The sequence below is a fragment of the Apteryx mantelli genome, chromosome Z, assembly GCF_036417845.1.
Source record: "Apteryx mantelli isolate bAptMan1 chromosome Z, bAptMan1.hap1, whole genome shotgun sequence".
NCBI classification, from domain to species: Eukaryota; Metazoa; Chordata; class Aves; order Apterygiformes; family Apterygidae; genus Apteryx; species Apteryx mantelli.
In genome coordinates this window covers 63378899-63397644 of record NC_090020.1, presented here as the reverse complement: position 1 = coordinate 63397644, position 18746 = coordinate 63378899, and the positions used below count along the sequence as shown (strand labels likewise).

General features: G+C 35.2%; 1 protein-coding gene across 12 annotated transcripts in view; it reads left to right on the top strand.

The window, feature by feature from the left end:
* ERBIN (erbb2 interacting protein) overlaps nucleotides 1-18746 on the top strand; it is a 118013-nt gene that overhangs the window by 77143 nt on the left and 22124 nt on the right. For 9 of the 12 annotated variants that reach the window (XM_067315208.1, XM_067315207.1, XM_067315214.1 and 6 more), the window contains 13 exons: nucleotides 969-1025; nucleotides 5769-5832; nucleotides 7704-7778; nucleotides 9097-9241; nucleotides 9709-9781; nucleotides 10851-10980; nucleotides 11393-11508; nucleotides 12623-12692; nucleotides 13760-13859; nucleotides 15919-16040; nucleotides 16248-16418; nucleotides 17142-17324; nucleotides 17616-17744. In XM_067315208.1, coding sequence (XP_067171309.1) covers nucleotides 969-1025; nucleotides 5769-5832; nucleotides 7704-7778; nucleotides 9097-9241; nucleotides 9709-9781; nucleotides 10851-10980; nucleotides 11393-11508; nucleotides 12623-12692; nucleotides 13760-13859; nucleotides 15919-16040; nucleotides 16248-16418; nucleotides 17142-17324; nucleotides 17616-17744 — 1435 coding nt within the window. The remainder of the gene's footprint in view (nucleotides 1-968; nucleotides 1026-5768; nucleotides 5833-7703; nucleotides 7779-9096; nucleotides 9242-9708; nucleotides 9782-10850; nucleotides 10981-11392; nucleotides 11509-12622; nucleotides 12693-13759; nucleotides 13860-15918; nucleotides 16041-16247; nucleotides 16419-17141; nucleotides 17325-17615; nucleotides 17745-18746) is intronic. The other 3 variants (XM_067315219.1, XM_067315217.1, XM_067315216.1) reach the window with 1 other exon arrangement.

Below are 18746 nucleotides of genomic sequence, written 5' to 3'. Positions count from 1 at the left end.
CAAGGTGACTGTTAAGTTGTTCATAGGTGCAGCAGATCACTACTTTTGAATGTATCCATAAATAAGAGAATGTTTTGAGAAAAAAAAAAAAGGAAAGACTAGTCTGTTCACTCCTTCCTGAGTCAGGGAGTTTACTGCCCTATTTTGTGGTGTACGAGGGCTGCTAGGTGGGTCATATGAAGAATTTTTGTCCTTATGACCCTGTCTGTGTTTAAGCCAAACTCTGTTACTGTATTGCATTTAATGAAGAGATAGTCTTGTCACTTCTGTCCTAATCAACAAAATTCTATTGGGGACTGTACACTGCCTGAATGCCAAGACTTCTTTCAACTTATCTTGGCCAAGCAGTCAAGTTCAGAGATTTAGAGGTTGTTTTATCTTGCACAAAAGTTTACTGAAAGAGAGGCCAAACTACCTTCTAATAGAAAATATCAAAATGAATTAAGAAGCTGACTAGAAAGAGAATGTGAAAGGAAATCTAGGAGGAATTTAAAGGTCATCTTTACCTTATGGAAGACCACAGATATTCTTCTGAGGCTTTTTGTAAGAATATGATATTGTTCGATCTGTAGGCCTGTATTAGAAATTCAGCATCTTAACTTTTGTGTACTAATCTTGCCTTTCTTCATTTCCTGTGTACTTTTGTATATGAGGCTGATATATACTCATTATGAATCCAATTAAATGCTTTAAAATCTATAGGATGCAGGAAAAAAGCATGTTCAAGCAGGTGCAGAAAAGCAGATGCATCCTGTTTGTTAGCTACTTCACCAAAACCAAACCTCAGTGATTAAGAGCATAACATACTGATTTCTGGATGAAACATTTGTATTCTTGAACAAAAATTATTCCAAACTTGTAGATCCCTTTTTATAAAATAGAAGCTTAGCAATATAAACAAATACTGAGATCGTGTTTGCCATAAAATACTGTATATTGTGATAATCTGTTATTCCTTTCTGTTACAGATTAACTAAACTCCAGATATTGGAACTTAGAGAAAACCAGTTAAAAATATTGCCAAAGTAAGTACAGATGAAATTGATTTTAAATACTTTCTAGATTTTTTCCTCAGTTTTACTAATAATACTTTACTAATAATTTGGTGCTTGGTGATTCTGTAACAAGAAACTCTTTCCCTTCAGACTGCTGAAATTACATTTCCCTTCATACTGACTGATCTTCTTATCCAGAGATTTGCCTGAATTTTTTCTGGTACCCCATGCTGTCCACCAAGATGTCTGTCTCTATCCAGCTCTGTGGCTTTCGAGTCAGCACATGGGCATTTCAGGATGATCATTTTGAGATGTCCGATGTTTTCCACATAATGCACTGTATTGGTGCCCAGATACCCGTCTGGGTACTGTTGTGGTGGCTGGGTGCCTGAAACTTAGACATTGCTAGTTTTAAGTACCAAGTTCTCTAAATGAGATGTGGGATTTGAGATGCTCATTCAGAATGACTGACGGAGTGTGATTCACACCACGTAAACAATTTTTTTATTAGTGTATTTCACTGCTGAAAAAGTAATATTTTTGTGTTGTGTTGCATGGGATCTGTTTATGCAGTATGTATTCTGTAATGTTCCAGGCATGTTTATCACAATGGAAGCATTTTCCTCAGCCATGTTTTCTGTAATTGTAAAATAGTTCTAGAAATTGTTGTAGGATTTGTTTTAGCAGTAAAATTGAATTGTGTCTATCTCTTAAAATGTTTCTAAGACCTACCTTGCACAACTCTCTCATTTCACCAAACAAACCCAGGGTGACAATGTTATATCTCCTCTGTGTCTATGAGGTAGAGCAGTGCTCTGAATCTTCTGACTTGGACCTAGAGGTCTAAGTACATACCAGAGGTCTGAAGGTCAGTAAGGAGAAGGACAGAGATCCCAACAATGGGGCATGAATAACCAGCTCTGTAGTCCTGGATATGTTGTGATGTGCAGTAAGAGGGGCCCTCCTTTAGCACCAGGAAACTGATAAAAGGAGGTACTGCTGTCAGATGTTTGGGGTAGAAGAGAAGGAGCTAACAAGTGAGTATTCACACTGCCCAGCTCATGTGCTAGCAGAGACTTGCATGCAGTAGGCTGTAGTGTGAATTGCTGGCCCTTCAAGTACAAAAACAAGTTTTCCTAGTGACTCCGGTTAACTATGCACTTGAGAAACAAGCAAGCGTGTTTAGTCGGACATCTGTTCTGATGGCATTGTGCACGACTTCTTGTATTGTGTCTAGATACCATACTATGTCTGCTATATAAAAATGCCAAAACTCAAATCTGGAATAAAATGTAGTACCAGCAAGAATAAATTTAAATCTTTCAAATGTGAGATGTTCTGTTACTTGTTCCTGTGATGTAAATACTTCTTCATCCTTCTTTATTCTTTGTGATATCATTAATTTTCAGTAGCAAAATTAGAGGACATGTAATCTGGGATACTGGCTGTGTAAATCAAGTTACTCCTAACTGAGGAACAGTAGCTACGATTAAAACAAACATATAGCTAACACAGGTTTTGTTTACGAAATTACCCTGACCTTAATTGCTATAATTAATGCTAACAGCATGAATTACATACAGTGTTTTTTATTTTTTATTTTTTAAGTAGTTTACAGAGGACTCTTGTACTGATAAGAGACATTTACAGGAATGCTGTAATGTATTCTAGGCTAAATGCGACTACTGTTGAAGTTGCTGGGAATTTTTTCCTGTTGACTTCAGTGTTTCCAGGATTTCACCCTAGCTGCATAACTAAACTCAGCTGTTGTGAAGATGTCCTCTGGGGTATCTCCATAATGATCTACAGTACAGGCTGAACTGCCACCTTAATTGTTCTCTTCTGGTACTCTTATGGTTTTTAATTAAGTGAGATTAAAGTTATTGAGACTACTTATTTTTAATTTAAACACATAATTAAACATTCTGCTACACTGAGGCACTAGAAAAATACTTTGTTTATGTATGATGTACACTGGGGAGAAAAATTTATTGTGGTGTGAATAGTATGCAAGAGGTGAATCTGCCTTTCAGCAAAATACATCTGTTCAGCAATTGACCTAACCAACCAAGTGGTCTATGGCCATGCTTTTAGCTATTAAGTCAAAACAGAAACTGATGTGAAATTCTGACTTGCAGTTTTCAAAACCTGAATATGCGTTCCAAAAGGAACACGGTCTACAGCTTTGAACAGTGTAGCTTTAAACTGTAGCTCAGAAAATCAAGTGTGTTGTTGAAGCTAATGACATGTAGCAGTACATGCTAATATTTTTACTATAAAATACAAAAAAAAAAATCTTGTTTCATGGCCACTCTTTCCTTTTTCAATATTTTCATAATTAGGGCTGCTTCTTCTTTCGTTTTTGTAATCATAGGTATATTTGGACAAACTTCTGCAACATCAGCTAGCCTTCCTGCTAAATTCAACATGCACATAATTTTTAACACTGAAGCATAAAGCACTTGAAAGGCTGTTAACCAAAATGGGTAATCAATGCCAACATACTAAATCAACCTTTTTTGTGCCAAGCGCATCATTTTGCTTGGTGCTTATCCATAGCCAGAGACTGCAAAACTGGCAGTATTATAATGCAGACCAGCTCAGTAAAAATATTTCTACAGAAAGGAGAGCAAAACTGTGCAAAAAATATTTGAGAGGCAGTTCATCTGATATGTAGCTGAAAGTTGAGAATGTAGTTTAACACAAATAGAATACGTTGAACTTAGAAAGCTTCTTTCTGTTTTTTTTAAGCATATGTCTGTTGTCCAACTGTCAATAAAAAGAGTAGCTTTTTTAAAAGAAGCAAATTATTTGAGAGGGTAATTATGATGATTCAGGGCCCAATCTTGCTATCACTCATACCTCTTGAATTTTATGCTATTTGAAGTAAGCAGCATTGTTAGCGTTAGTGAAGTTGTCTATTTACAGCCTTAGAATGTGAGGCATAATTAGAGTACCTGTTCTGTTAGTGCTAGATTGATTTGACAGCAATTTCAGTAATACGAATTATGAAACAGTGTTATAAGTTTATGAAAGTGCTTACATAATGCTATGCCTGAGGTAGAAATAGGTGTGGTGACTCAGTGATCTAGCAGATCTCTCCCCCCCCACCCCCCAAGCTTGTATTCCCCCTCTCCTGTAGTATTATGTTTTCCTATTAACACTTTCACCATTTTGGAAGTTTTGTTTGCTCTTTGGCTGAAGGAATAGTGGCTCTATAAACAATATGGGAAAAGTAAAGAGGTGTTAGTTGTAGGAAACATTTTGATAAAAGAGCTGGAATAAATGTAAACTAGGTAAACAGTTGGGGGAGGGAAGGGAAATAAGGGATCTTGCAGACGTGTTTTACACACACATTTTCAACATAATTTCTGAACTGTGTATTCAGAAAAACTATAATATTTAGTGTGAGATCTTTGAAGAACAATTGAGTCTGAAATTCTGCATAGAGCATCTTATGCTCACATAGATTTAACAAAATACTTTTTCACATTTATATTCTGATAATATTGAAAACTCTCCAAATTAGAAGCTACATATTTAGGGGTTTTTTTGAGATTTTGTCCACACTTAAGATTTGTATTTGAATGTTTTGTATGTTTTTAATTGTCATATGGAAAGCTGTTATCAAACAAATACAGAACTTAATGCCATATGAGGGATTCACAGCCTCTTTGAAAATATTTTCAGCTAGTACTGCTGTTGGCTAGGGTGGTAATGGTGTGTATCACTGTGGGCAGTGATAGATGCAAAGTTGCAAGTCACTTAGCAGTGACTTGTCTTACTGGTAGTGGTATAGCCCCTTGTTTGGGAATCCTTGCACTATCATGTTGGCAACTTGTAATGTTTCCTAAGGCCTTTTTGTAAGCTTAAAATAAAACAAATTGATGATAAACTGTCCTTAATGGTGTGTGAATTTTACTTGCATGATAATTCCCCAAAATTTTGATGCACAAGTGTAGAGAATGATCTCACGCATTGAAGTGGAACAGAAAAAGTCCAGCTCTGACCAGTAAGGACATAAAATATGAATGAATTATCTGTAGAGAAATTTTGAGCAGATACTCTCTATGGAGTCCCCAAAGTAAACTTAAATAGGAGGAAAATTTTGCTGAAGCACAGCCTGGAAGAAGGAATTTTATTGTATTTCAGTCATTCATTTAGTCTTTGACAGAAGTTGGCTTAAAGAGTATTGATCTGTCATGAAATCCAATTTAGTAATCTGGTTTGTTTTAAGACTAGAGAAATAATGAAGATTCCAGATCATAGCATACAGAAGCAACTTTTTGGGAGCAGCATGCAGAGGGGGAAAGGTGTTGGTTGTTATAGTGATTCAACGGTGTTCTTTTCTGCTTTAGTTAACTATTACGCAGTGGTTTTTCCTGGGGAGGAAATTATATTGTTAACCGGCTTGTGGCTATTGAGAGAACTCTGTGGTGATTATGACCTTGGGAGGAAAGTTGAGGCAGTCAAAGAAGAGAGTAACTTCACTGAGATACTCTTTATGATAAAGGTGACTGTAGTGTTCTTTAATTTTTTGTGAATTAATCTGTAGATGATTTGCACAAGACTCTTAGTTTGTCAGCATGATCATTAACGTTGGTTGGTTGAATGATGTATGAAAATTTGACCTTATTTAGATATCAGTCTGGTTACAGAACAGCATCACAATTTAATACTAATTAAAATAATATGTCAGTATGAATACAGCAAGATCGGACATAACTGGTATTTTCTTAAATCTAACTCCTTATTAATCCCCTTCCTTTGCAGAACCATGTCCAGACTAACTCAGCTGGAGAGACTGGACTTAGGAAGTAACGAATTCACAGAAGTGGTGAGTTTTACTGAAGTAACAGAGCTTTGAATCCTTTTGATATCTCTTTATCCTTCAATCTATTTTTAATCAACATCAAATTGTAAAAATCAGCTTAAGAGCTCTGCTACTGAACAAATATTCTATATACCTTATACTATTTTATGGAGCCTTTTTTAAAAATTATGTGTATATACTTATGAATATAAGTATATATCATTCCTCACTTTGAAAATAAAACACTGTGGTATAGTGGGGCTAAAGTATTGGCAAGAGGTTAATTTTTATACATCTAAGTTATAGGCAGAATGGTTTGGCTTATAATAAATTTTAAATGCTTACTGGTCATTGTGTACTTAAATGTTGCCAGCTCTCTATAAGCTGTACAAAACATGCTTTTGTTAGAGTTGGCAAACTATTTAGATGCAAGGGAAATTTTATTAATTTGCTACAAGTTTGTCTTGAGTATTGTTCAAGTAGTATTTTCAGTTGTGCCCAGATTTTTCCTTCAGCACAGATCAGCTTGTTTCCTGTTCATGGTGTCACAGGCAAATACATCCCCTTCCATTTATAGTCACATAACATCCCTCTGCCTCTACAAACACTTTCATGTGTAAGGGAATTTTGACAGTTAAAAATACAGTCAAGTATTCTGATCGGCCATGTGATAAAGTCAAGCCTTTGTGTGCCACCAGTAGATACTTCGTTAGCCACAGATCATGCTGTGCTTGACACACTTAACCATGCAGCTGGGCAAGTGTTTGGTAGTTAGGGAAGCAGACTTCAGGATTTGTTCATTAGTATTACAGTTACTGCTGTAGTCTCGTTACAGTGTAGATATCTCTGTTGGAGCCTTAAACTGACATGCTCAGGCTCCAGTAACTGTTAGGTCCTAACAGCTAGGAACTAAGTGTAGGCTGTTAAATCACTTGCTTGGGTGTGTTTTGAGCTTCATCTCTCCTAGCCTTTTATCTAGAAAAGTCAAGTACTGGGAACTTAGTTCATTAAGATATTTTGGTAAAAGCACAAGAAAGTTTGAAACACCTTTATTTGGTAAGGATCTGTCTGAAGTGTAGTTTTCATTCATAGAAAAGTTCAGATTTACTCTTGGAAAATAAATTATTAGGAGCCAGGACTGCAACTTATGCACAAATACTAATACACTTGCATAAAAAGAAGTTGAGCTGTGCATTTAGTTGAACTCGGTTGTGGTTGTTCAGCTGCAGGTAGCACCTGTTTTTATAGTGCTTTCTCAGGAGGGAAATTTAAATAGGAAAGCATGTGCAATATTGGTCTTTATCAAGAAGTATGGTCTTTCCCTAATACAGAACATACTTGTATTAATTTGGAGGAGGGGAAAAAAAAAAAGCTTTTATAAGCACAGAATAACTATAAGTTGTAATGGGATCACATCCTGTACTTCACTTCATGGATAGAATGGTTTGGTTTTATCATACAGATGCATCTTTTGCTTGTTGCTACAAAACTCAAATCTGTTTTTCAGTTTTCTAGTTCAATATCTTGTCAACTTTGTGGCTGTCAAAAAACAGCTTTTCCAAATCCATGGAATTTATGGGTTTTTGAGCTCCTGCATGAGAGAGGGACTTGCACACATAAGAATTATTGTGTGTTTCAGCTGGAAAATAATCCTTTCTACTAAGGATCCTTTAGTGCTGTGATCAAGTTCTTACCAGATTTTTGTATATCTAGTATAAATTTACATTTCAGAAAGTAAAATAGCTGAGTTTTATTTGATGAGCCAATGAAACAAGCATATACAACAGCTATAGAAAGACATTACTTAAAGTTGCAAATATATGCATCATTGAACTTATTTTGTCTTTTGACTTTTTTTTTGCATGAAGATTTAAAAAAAAATTTCCCTTTTACAGCCTGAAGTACTTGAACAACTGAGTGGGTTAAAGGAATTTTGGATGGATGGTAATAGACTAACACTTATCCCAGGGGTAAGTCCTTTTATTGATTTAAATATTTTTGTATGCAGTTTTACAGTGGTATTTGCTTTTTCAGCTAGCTTTTATGTAGGATTTATTGCATATTTTTAATGTTACCCTAAGTCAAAAGGTTAAGTGCTCCTGCTTAACTAGCCCACTAGTTGTCACTGATCTTGTGAGAGATGGGTACATGGCTTTTCTTTCACTGAAGGTTATAAATCTCTCATTTAAAAACTGTGTTCCAACCCAGCAAAGGGACATGTAAAAACCATAGATCAAATTTAGGGTTGCCCAGCTTTCCTTCTGGGAAGGAAATATTTTGTGTTAGAGAGCAAGCTGGAATTTACAGGATAAAAATGTTGCATGAATTTTGACTGGTAATCGCTGTAGAGCAAGCAGTTATTGTTCTTATTTTTATACCATGTATCTACAGACCTTAGCTAAATTCCTGAAAAAATGTTCTGTTGCCTTGATCTAGGTTCCTGACATCTCTTAGATTTATGTGGGGTCCAGGATAGCCTATTATTGCAGTACTTGTGAACCTGTGTTTATGTTGTAGTAAACAGCATTTGAAATTCGGTAAACAGCTGGTCTGTTTTCAGATTTAAAAAGCAATGAGGTTTTCTGTCTGACCTGTAGTCTTCCCTACTGCCTTTCATCACTTCAGCTGATTCTTCCTTGAGCAGAGCTGAATGGGTGTGTGTACTAAACCTTTCAACTTTACAGTAAAACTTTATTTGTAAAAGTAATTGCATCTTTTCTGTGAAGATTTCAGTAGACTAATGTGTATAGATCTTGAAGCTTATTTTTGGATTGTATGGAGATGTAATGCAAGCTTAGATTTTTTGCCTTTTGTTCTTCAATTTAGTTATTCATCATAGTTGTTTTTGAGGTTAAGTAGAATGCAGTTTTACACAAAATGCAAAAATAAGCATTTGAGAGACTTTACTTGAACCTGATTATGTCCCTGTGTTATACTAGATGAATTTCTGCCTTAAATCTCTTCTTAAGCTTTAGTCTTCTGATGGGGAGTCATTTGATTCCACAGTAACTGATCCAGCAGTTGAATTTATAGCGAGCTGACTTTAGTGAGACCTATGGAATAACTGTAGTGTGTCTGTATGTGTAGAAAAACATTAACTGTGCATATCTGCACAAAAAATTGCATGATAAAGTTTGAATATTTATCATAAAATTGTATTTCAGTCCTATAAATGTTTCATCTTTCACTGTGACATGATGTTTTAGAGGAAGTTTTGTTGTCAAAACTACTGGCTTTTTTTTGAACTTACACTTCCTAGAACCCTTTTTTTTTTCCTTTTCCTTTTAGTTTATAGGTACTTTGAAACAGCTGACCTACTTGGATGTTTCTAAAAACAACATTGAAGTAGTTGAAGAAGGTATTTCAGGTTGTGAAAGCCTACAAGACCTACTGTTATCCAGTAATTCACTTCAGCAACTGCCAGAGTCCATTGGTTTGTATTTTTGCTTAATTCATGTTTATGGTTTAGACACAGAGCATTTGAAACTTAGATTTTAAAATAAAATTTGTCTATTTTCAGTTGATTAAAAAATTCCAGTTTTGGATAAAGCTGTAATATATAGTTGATAATAACATTTACATTTGGTTTGGCATGTTCTTGATTTTATTTGGGAGTTTGTAAATGAGAAATTGTTAACTGTACCATAGAGTGTAAAAAAAAAAAATAAAAAAAATTTTTTTCTTTCTCCTATGGCTGATATGTGGTAAGCTGGCAAGTGAGTTCTGTAAGCTCATGTTCTTATTTTTGTAGTAGGTTTATAGCACTATAGTTGTGCCAGTATTTCAGGGAATACAGATGTGGTGACTTGCCCATAGTGTTTTTCCCTTTTTTTAAATTCAGTTCTATTTTTAAATTAACTCTAATATTCATTTTGATTTAATTGTTGTTTTTTACCACAGGTTCCCTGAAGAAGGTAACAACACTTAAAATTGATGAAAACCAATTAATTTATTTGCCAGACTCCATAGGAGGGTAAGTATTTCACTTGAATAAAACGTTGCCTAACCTTTCTGCAAGCTTTTCTGTAACAACAGCTGCTCTTTTGAATGGTTTTACACCTCTCTGCTTGACATATCTGCTACATATTACAGTAATGAATTTGAAGGCAATTGCTTTCATATATTCTAGTTAGCTGCTGCATGTATGTTCTTTATATATTAATATCAAAAGATCTTAGTTTCTCATGCATTAATGTGAGCGTAAATCTATAAGTGAAAATTTGAATGTGAAAGAAAACAATGCAAGTATGTTTATGAAGGCCTGCAGTTCGTGCAAGTGTTTTGTGGCATACTGCAAGAAGAAAGTCCCAGTATCCTAGTTGCAGCTGTGTTAGTTAAATACTGCAAATTACAGAACCTGTATCAGCTGGTTGTAAAAAGTGAATCTGAAAGGCACATGTAATAAGGTGATTTTTTTCCCCAGTTAAATGGAATCAGCAGGATTTTTAAAATTGTAATTTGGTATTCAGCAATTAATTAATTAAGCAAACTTAAAACCCACAAATGACAGCAAAAATAAGTGCTCAGAATGTTCTTCTATCAAAATCAAGTGTATTTGTTCCAATTTTTTTCTCCTACTATATTTTCTATAACAAATGTAGGCTACACTGTTCTATTGTCAGAATTTACAATATACTGCTTCACTGCAAATGCCTTATTCTAACTAATTCCTTAAATTCTTTCCTTGTTCACAAACTGAGCTCAGCTCCTATTTGTCTTATCTGTCCCATTCTGATTGTTTATAATACCTTGTGCTACTACAGTTACATGTAGTACACAAAAATTTAATGTGCTGGCCCTCTGCTGTTTATACTGAAAGCTCTCTTACGAGGACAGTGTAAAGGAGATTTTAAAAAAGAAGAATTTAGGTAATTGGTTAAAAAAAAGTTTTCCTGGATTTGAATTTTATTCGGGTTTCTGAATTTCATTTGGAATGTAATTTGAGATTTGTAATTAGGAGTGGTATGTATTTCTTGTAAATTTAAGAAGTATCAGATTGGATTAATTAAGCTGTGTAGAGGAGTAATTTTTTATTTGTTCAGGTTAATATCAGTAGAAGAACTGGACTGTAGTTTTAATGAGATTGAAACATTGCCTTCATCTGTTGGGCAACTCTCTAACATAAGGACATTTGCTGCAGATCATAACTTTTTAACACAGCTGCCACCAGAGGTATGTATGTAGTTATGAAACTGTAAATTGAATTTTTTATTAACGGATTTTAAACTATATACTCTGTACAAACTGATTTGGCTACCAAGTTAATGAATTTTGAGCAGATTTTTTGAGTGCATGCTTTTAAAGACGAGTGTATATACATATACAATTTTTCAAGTAAATGAAATAACCTGTGAACATTTTTTGAAGCAAGCAGGAGAAATTAGTTGCTAATGTATTGAAACTAAAAGGGGAAAGAACAAATTTTGATATAGCATGTGTTTATTCAGTTTTTCATATGTAAAAATAAATCTAATTACAACTTACAGACAAAAATAGCTTTAATAGTAGTTATTTTTAAAACTGCAAAAATTTGTGTATTTAGAGCTGTGAAGATGAACTAACTCTTTTTTTTTTTTTTTTATAGATAGGAAACTGGAAGCATGTAACAGTGCTGTTTCTGCATTCTAATAAGCTTGAATTTCTCCCCGAAGAAATGGGTGATATGCAGAAATTAAAAGTCATCAATCTGAGTGACAATAGGTTTGCAAATTATATTCATTCATGTAGAAGTTGCGTAAAATGCAGTAGCGTTGCATATATTGTACTGTAACTGTCTATCCTCCAAATTTAGATAGAGATATTTTTATGAATATATTTTTCTCTCTTTCCTTATCTCACCCACAGTGTTCCAGTCTCTGGGTTTCTTCATCTGCTCTTTGCAATGTATTATAGTATGGTGGTAATATGCACTTTCTTGATGTCATTATTTTGTAAAAGCTTCCAGAGTTCTTTCCGCTTACTGCAGAAACTGAGATGCATGTACTTATTTTATTATTGTTGTATTCTGAAGCTTGCCATTCCACTGTATGAAGCTGCATTATTTTAATGACTTTCATGTCATAGCTTCATGATTCTTCATGATTCATGATTGTTAGGATGTATTTTTATAGAAAATTAATTCAATTATTTTCTAAAAACTTAATTTTTTAGCTAAGAATCAAATATAAAACTGCCTTTATTGTGTGCAAAGACAAAAAATACTGTCAGTTTGTTGTAAAATAATCTGAGTGTGCTAGGGAAGGGGGGGAAAAGAGCGGGTTTTGTTAGAGCTGGTCATTTCAAACTGACAAAACATTTCTCTTTTGGGAACTGCCAGTTTTATAAATTAAAATAAATTAAAATATATTGGGAGAGATGAATCTAACCGAGCTCTCCCTCTAGTTTTTCCAAGTCTGCTTGATCCATGAATGCCAGAGCTTCTGTTATCAAGGGCAACCCTTTCATGGTAAATTTTTCTTGGAAAAAATCAGTAGTTTTTCAGGTGTAGCTTTTTTTTTTTTTCCTCAGCTGGAGTACATATCTATTCTGTCCTATTCAAGTTGCTATACTAAGTTAAATTGAAGTTACATTGTCTCAATTCTTTTAAGGTGCCTGCTAAACAGGGTAGAAAATACACATTTTTTTTAATAATTCCAGGTATAGCTTTGAAATTAAATTAAATGCTATTGCCTTTCAACTGTTAATAGTTATGTATTTAACAGTATCTTTAAAAGTCTTTTGCAAGCTTTTTTTACAGACTAATGCAGCATTGTTTCTTAACATTCTTAGCACTGGTAAGCATGCTTACATAAAATCTTCCTGTTATAAATTGCAGACTGAAGAATTTGCCCTTTACCTTTACAAAACTGCAGCAACTCACTGCTATGTGGCTGTCAGACAATCAGGTGAACTTTTTTTTTTTATTATGAATGAATAGAATATTGTTGAATTTATTCCTAATGGAACTTAAAAGTACAGAGCCATCTGTTGAATGATGAAAAGTGGTACTGTGTGTATGCACCAGCACTTCCTTGACATGAGTTTGTCGATTCCGTTTAAACTAAACAATGCTGACCCTACCCACCTTGGAGACTTTCATATTTTTGGCAAAGTTCTGTGCATTAGGAAATGCAATTTAACAGATGTTGTTGGGTTTTTTGTTTTTTTGCTTTTTTTGTTTTTTTCTTGGTTGGGGCTTGTTTACACAGGAAAAGTAGTGCTTGATAAACTAGTATTCTGATATGTAGTGCACTGTTTCTTCCACAATGCATACCACTGAGGAAACTTGGCATGCTCACTTTTACGCTAGACTGCTTGCCCCACCTTTGGACTCTCTGACTGTCCAAGTTTCAAGCTACTGCAAAGTAACTCATGCTCATAGCATGTGTCTTTTCTGTGTATCAAAGCCCTCTGTACTATACCAATTTCCTGATGGCATTAAGGTGTACAGTGCTACCAGATATCCATTAACCTCAGGTGGTCTGTTAAAAGCGCTTTGACTGATCCAGTAATTTAAGATCTTCTGCCCTTTTTTGTAAGGGGTGGAGAATGCTTAATCTGGTATCAATATCAAACTCTTAAGTACAAAATTTTTCTCCTTACATGATTGTCTGCAGCTTTAAATGGCTAAATATATCTGTGTATTCCAGATCAGTGTGTTCTGGGAGAGTAATATGTCCTAGCAAGAAACTGGGTTATTTCTCAAATATCCAGTGTTTGCCTGTCTTCTAAGAAGCTGTTACTAAGTTTGTTTACAAAACCAGTGGTCCGTCAAAGACATACATGTTAAAAACTTTATTTTGTAAAAATTATTCAGAGGAGTTAATATAAGGCAGAGCAGTCTTCAAAGTAAAATGGAAAGAGCATGCCCTGTTACATGTAGATAAGTAGCAGGAATTTAAATATATAGGTCCTATTTAGTTATTACACATGTATATTCTCATAATGTATCCTTCTTTCATTTCCTTCTCAGTCTAAACCACTTATCCCTCTTCAAAAAGAAGCTGATCCTGACACACAGAAAACCGTGCTTACCAATTACATGTTCCCCCAGCAACCGAGGACTGAGGATGGTAAGAATTTCTGAAATAACCCTGTCAGAACGCTGACTTCTGAAAACAGAAATGGGAAGACAGTCCAGCTAACATGCTTTTCACTAGATAATACTACGTAGATACAAGTTTGAAGTAAACTTGTAATTGATGAAAAGTTATACTCAAAAAAAAAAAGAGAATGATAACTTAAAAATGTGGACTACTTATTAATAAATTCCAGGAGAAGATTCATTTGAGTGGGAAGTGTGCTTGTGTGGGGAGCGGCACGGATGCCACTTCTCAGTGTGACAACCTGTTTCTTTCCAGCAAAGTTTAATGGTTTGCTGGCTTCAGACTTCTGTCTTAGATAAAATGTTTCATCCATTAGTGAGGAAAACAGTTAAATACAGATCATTGTTCATTTAAAAAAAAAAAAAATCAGTCGGCAGTGGGGGGACTGCATTTTGCTTTCATTTAATCTGAACTGTTTTACTAAAGGTTAAGTACAGAATATCAAGACCTTGCTAGAAAGTTACTTCTGCACACTTGTGAGGTAGTTGCAAAAATGAGTGACCCGTGAGTAACCCATCAGGAGTGAGGGAAAGACAGTAAAGGTTTCTGCATTTCTCCTCTCCCCTTTGCCATGCAGGTGAAAGCAAGAAGTTTGTATCTGTTTAACAGAAATCAGACAGAGACTATTTTTGTGATAAAGTACGGTACAGTAAGCATGTATGTGTAGCCGTGGTGGGGGGGAACAACGGGAATCTTTGAACTGAGAGGTGGCTACATTTTCTGCTCTGTAGCACAAGCCTCTAGTACACTGAGAGAAGTCATCAGAAAAGTGTCTGGAAATGCAGTAAATTGTATGTCACTTTGAGCTCTCTAATGTAGATAATGCAGATGCATTATCTGTGTTAGAATGTAAGAATTAGAAAAGCATTGGGAAATTGTTAGTGAAGTATAAGGTAGTTCCTGAAAGGGTTGTGTCTCCATTTTAGTTTCCCTGAACCCCATTACAGGGATATCTTTCTGTAGACAAGGAAAGGGCTAATTGTTTAACTTAGTTTGACAGAAGACCTCCCTCTGAGGTGGTCATCCCAAAAGGAAGGCTTTAAGTTCAATAGCTAATTTGATATTCTTTGTGAAGTTTTTCGGGCACTTGGGGTTTTGTTGTTGTTGTTGTTGTTGTTATTGTTGGGAACTGCTTCAGCAATAGTGAAATTCATTAAAATATCAATAGCAAATTTATTTAATAAATTCAAAATAATGAATATTACAATGAATATTCCAATTTGGCTAGCTCTATAATTAAGCATTTTTCCTATTTCAGGTATTAAAATGTCTAGAAATAGTATGAACAGTCTCTTCATTGCTAGTGAAGTATATAGGATTGCTGGGGGTGGCGGTGGGAGATTTATTAGACTGTTTGGGTTGTTACCTGACCAATGAATGGAAATATGTTAGAATAAGAGACAGTGGGTAACTAAAGATTTCTTTCTTCTTGAAAAATTAAGCAAAAGTACTCTGTAAAGTTTCTGTCATTTGTATAACTTCTGCTAAGAAGCTTTTGCTTTGTTTTGTTTTTAAGGATTAGTAATAATGCAGGTTTTTATCAGTAAATTATTCTTATTCTTCCTTTTTATTTTCATGAAATGAAATCAGCTGAATGCTCTTTTACATTCTTTAATAAGACCCCATCAGAAGGTCAGGCTATATAGGTATTTTTGTGTACAAACACACACACACATATACCTCCCATCTATCTATCTATCTAAATATTGTTATATATATTTTACAGCTGAGAGGTTTCTGCTGAAGAGTCGCGACTATGAGAGTGTTCACACTAGCTTACAGCTGTATGTAAGAAGCCTTTTTCTACTTTACAGATGGAGATTTTACTATTATGAAAATATGGCCAAGTTCTTAGAGCTGTGACAGCACAGTTATTCTTCAACTTCTGGCACTGCTAGTCTCTTATCTTTTTGAGCACAGATATAAAAGCACATAAATCCCATCCAAGGAAAAGAAAGAAAAAGAAGATTCTTATCTTGTATAATTTGCATATTCTCACTAGAGTCTGTTTGTTTTTTTTTTTTAGTTATGTTCATATCTGATAATGAAAGCTTCAATCCATCTTTGTGGGAGGAACAGAGGAAACAACGTGCTCAGGTGGCTTTTGAATGTGATGAAGACAAAGATGAAAGGGAGGCACCACCTCGGGTTAGTACTGAATGTATTTTTGAATCCTTGGTGCTTCCCTGCCTCCTCTTCCCCCCATCCTTTTCCTCACTCTGGCTGTGGATTTCACTCTCCCGGAAAATCAAGTCTTCAGTTATTAGTTTAAGAGTATCTAAGAGGGTTAATCTCCCCCCCCCCCCTTTTGGGGGGAGCCAGATAGTTAGAATATTATTGTTTTTTTTAATGCAGGAGGGCAATCTGAAGAGATATCCAACTCCATATCCTGATGAACTGAAGAATATGGTCAAAACAGTCCAGACAATTGTACATAGACTAAAGGATGAAGAATCTACTGAAGATATTGCCAAGGAGTCAAAACGAGAAGGCCAAGCAGTTTCTGTGAAAGATGTGGGGGTAAAGGTTAGAGACAATATTCTCTTCTGACTTTCCAGAACTTCCAAAGATCTAGAGTATCACTGATGCCTTTTAATTCTCTTCTCCTTCCCACTACTGCTTTAGGAAGAAAAAATGTCAAATTAAAGAATAGAATTTACCTCTTCAACATCTTTAAAAGTTTGTAATAAATGGCTGTTTTCTGGCAGTGATTTTTCCTCTGACACTAAGAACAAGGGAAGTGATTTGCTTCAGGCAAATACAAAATTCAGCTGTCTTCTTTGGTTTCTGAAAGATGCCATCTGTCATGTTTTGATCTTCCTTTATCTGCCAAACTTCAAAATGAAAATCAGGATGATCTCTAAGGATCTTGCCACTACCCTCGTGCCTGGAGGATTTACAGGATGAATTAGAAGTGCAACAGTAGTGAGTTGGCACAGGAGTCACTAACAAGTTGATGTTAGCACGATAGCGAGGTGTTGGGACTGCTGGTTGGTGCTGACATGTCTCATTGTAGATATTCCTATGCCCTCTGCCCTCTCCCCTTGGAAAGCAGATTCGTGAGGGTTAGGGAACTGTACCTCAGTAATCTACAAAAATCTTTCTCTACCGGGTGCATTTCATAGTTCATGATTTAAAAGGTCAGATTTTCCATTTCAATTTCCCCAAATATATAATGTTGACTCTACATAGCATATCTTACTGAAAACCTTTCAGGATGTTTTTCTGCTAATATTTTTAATCCTGTAGACTTCAGAAATTGCTCCAGTAAAAAACAAAGCAGATGAGAGAAAACAATATTCAGCAGCAAACTCTGTGCAGAAGCCTACTGAACCAGAAGCTGAGCACAGCACTGCAAATTCACAGATGACTGCGCTTGTTAAAACCTTAAAAAACACAAAAACAATTGTCAACCATGAAGACACGCTTGAGGTATGGCATTGCAATGAAAATCATAGCAATCAGAGAATTGTGCTGGTGTTGAACTAAATTTGTTACTCTGAGAGATAGCAATGAAAATTTATGTTGACAATAGCAGAAAATTGCCATTCATAAGTGCTGGAAGTACAGATGGTTGGTAAAGCAACATTTTTCTCACTTCAGACTGTTATAAGTAAAGGCTGAAGTATCTAATAAAAAGTTCATAATGAAATAATGTATGGATTTAAAGAAAAAACAAATCAGTCGTGAATATGTAAAAAATATATATATTTTTTTATTTAGGACGTGTTTGAGACTTGTGGCAAATCCTGGAACTTGTCAGTTAACCAGTTGCCAGTCATAAGTAAAATACTTCTTCTCAGTTTCACCAGCAGATCTTTTTGCCCGTGTTGCGTAAGCAGTGGAGCGTGGGTATGTCGTGCTTGCGCTGAGGAGGCTTTGTGACACGCAGTTGTACTTGCTGCTGGCTCTTTCTCCACTAGCGTGTTCCTACTTCTAAATATGTTATGAAAAATTTGGTTTTGACATTTTTCTTTAGATAAAAACAAGATTTCAGAAGATCGTATTAGTTACTTAACTATTGTGGCAGCAATTCTATGAAGCTGGCTGTATGCCAGTAAGTAAAGGCGACAGCAGTGCATAGTCCATCAGGGAGAGGTACTGAATTCCTTACTTTCATGTGATAACCTGCTGGTAACTCTGTTACAGTTGAATCTAAATACCTAAACTTTGCATGCATGTAAGTTCTTCATTTCAACACTGATATAAAATCTAGGGGAAAAGGAAGTGTGATAGAGAAGAGCAAACAGGCTGCATATTCTGATTGCAAAGAATAGTGTGTGGGGGGGGGTTGTTTGTTTGTTTGTTTTGTTTTGTTTTGTTTTTAAAGGAGGGTTATCATACTGTGTTTGCTATTTTGGTTAAGTTTGTCCTTCTCTGCTGCAGTCCAAAGAACTGGCCAGGTAGTTAGTATCATGGAAAAGCTGGTGCTCCAACAGGTTCTGCATGTTAAACCTTCTGAAACTCGTAAGAAAAATGAACATCAAAAGACTTTTGCCATCTGTGACATAGGTTTTGTAGCATTTGTGAAAGGAAGCATGCTTACTAGAATTAAATTTTTACTCTAGGAAAGGAATATATATATTATTTTCCCTTCAAAATCTTACTGAAAATAATGGTTTTATGAAGATAATAGGAATACAGGCCTGGCAATAGATACTGAATTCAGTCACATGTTTGCTCTTGCAGGCAGCTTTGTCAGTTAATCTCTCTCATAAATGCACTGAGCTCCATCTTATGGTTAGAAGCTTGCTGATTTTTAGTTTAAACATATTCAGCATTGCTTTATTCCTGCACCATAGTTGCTTTTGAAGTTAAATAATTTCTCGTCTTCTTGGTAAAAGGTTGGTAAGG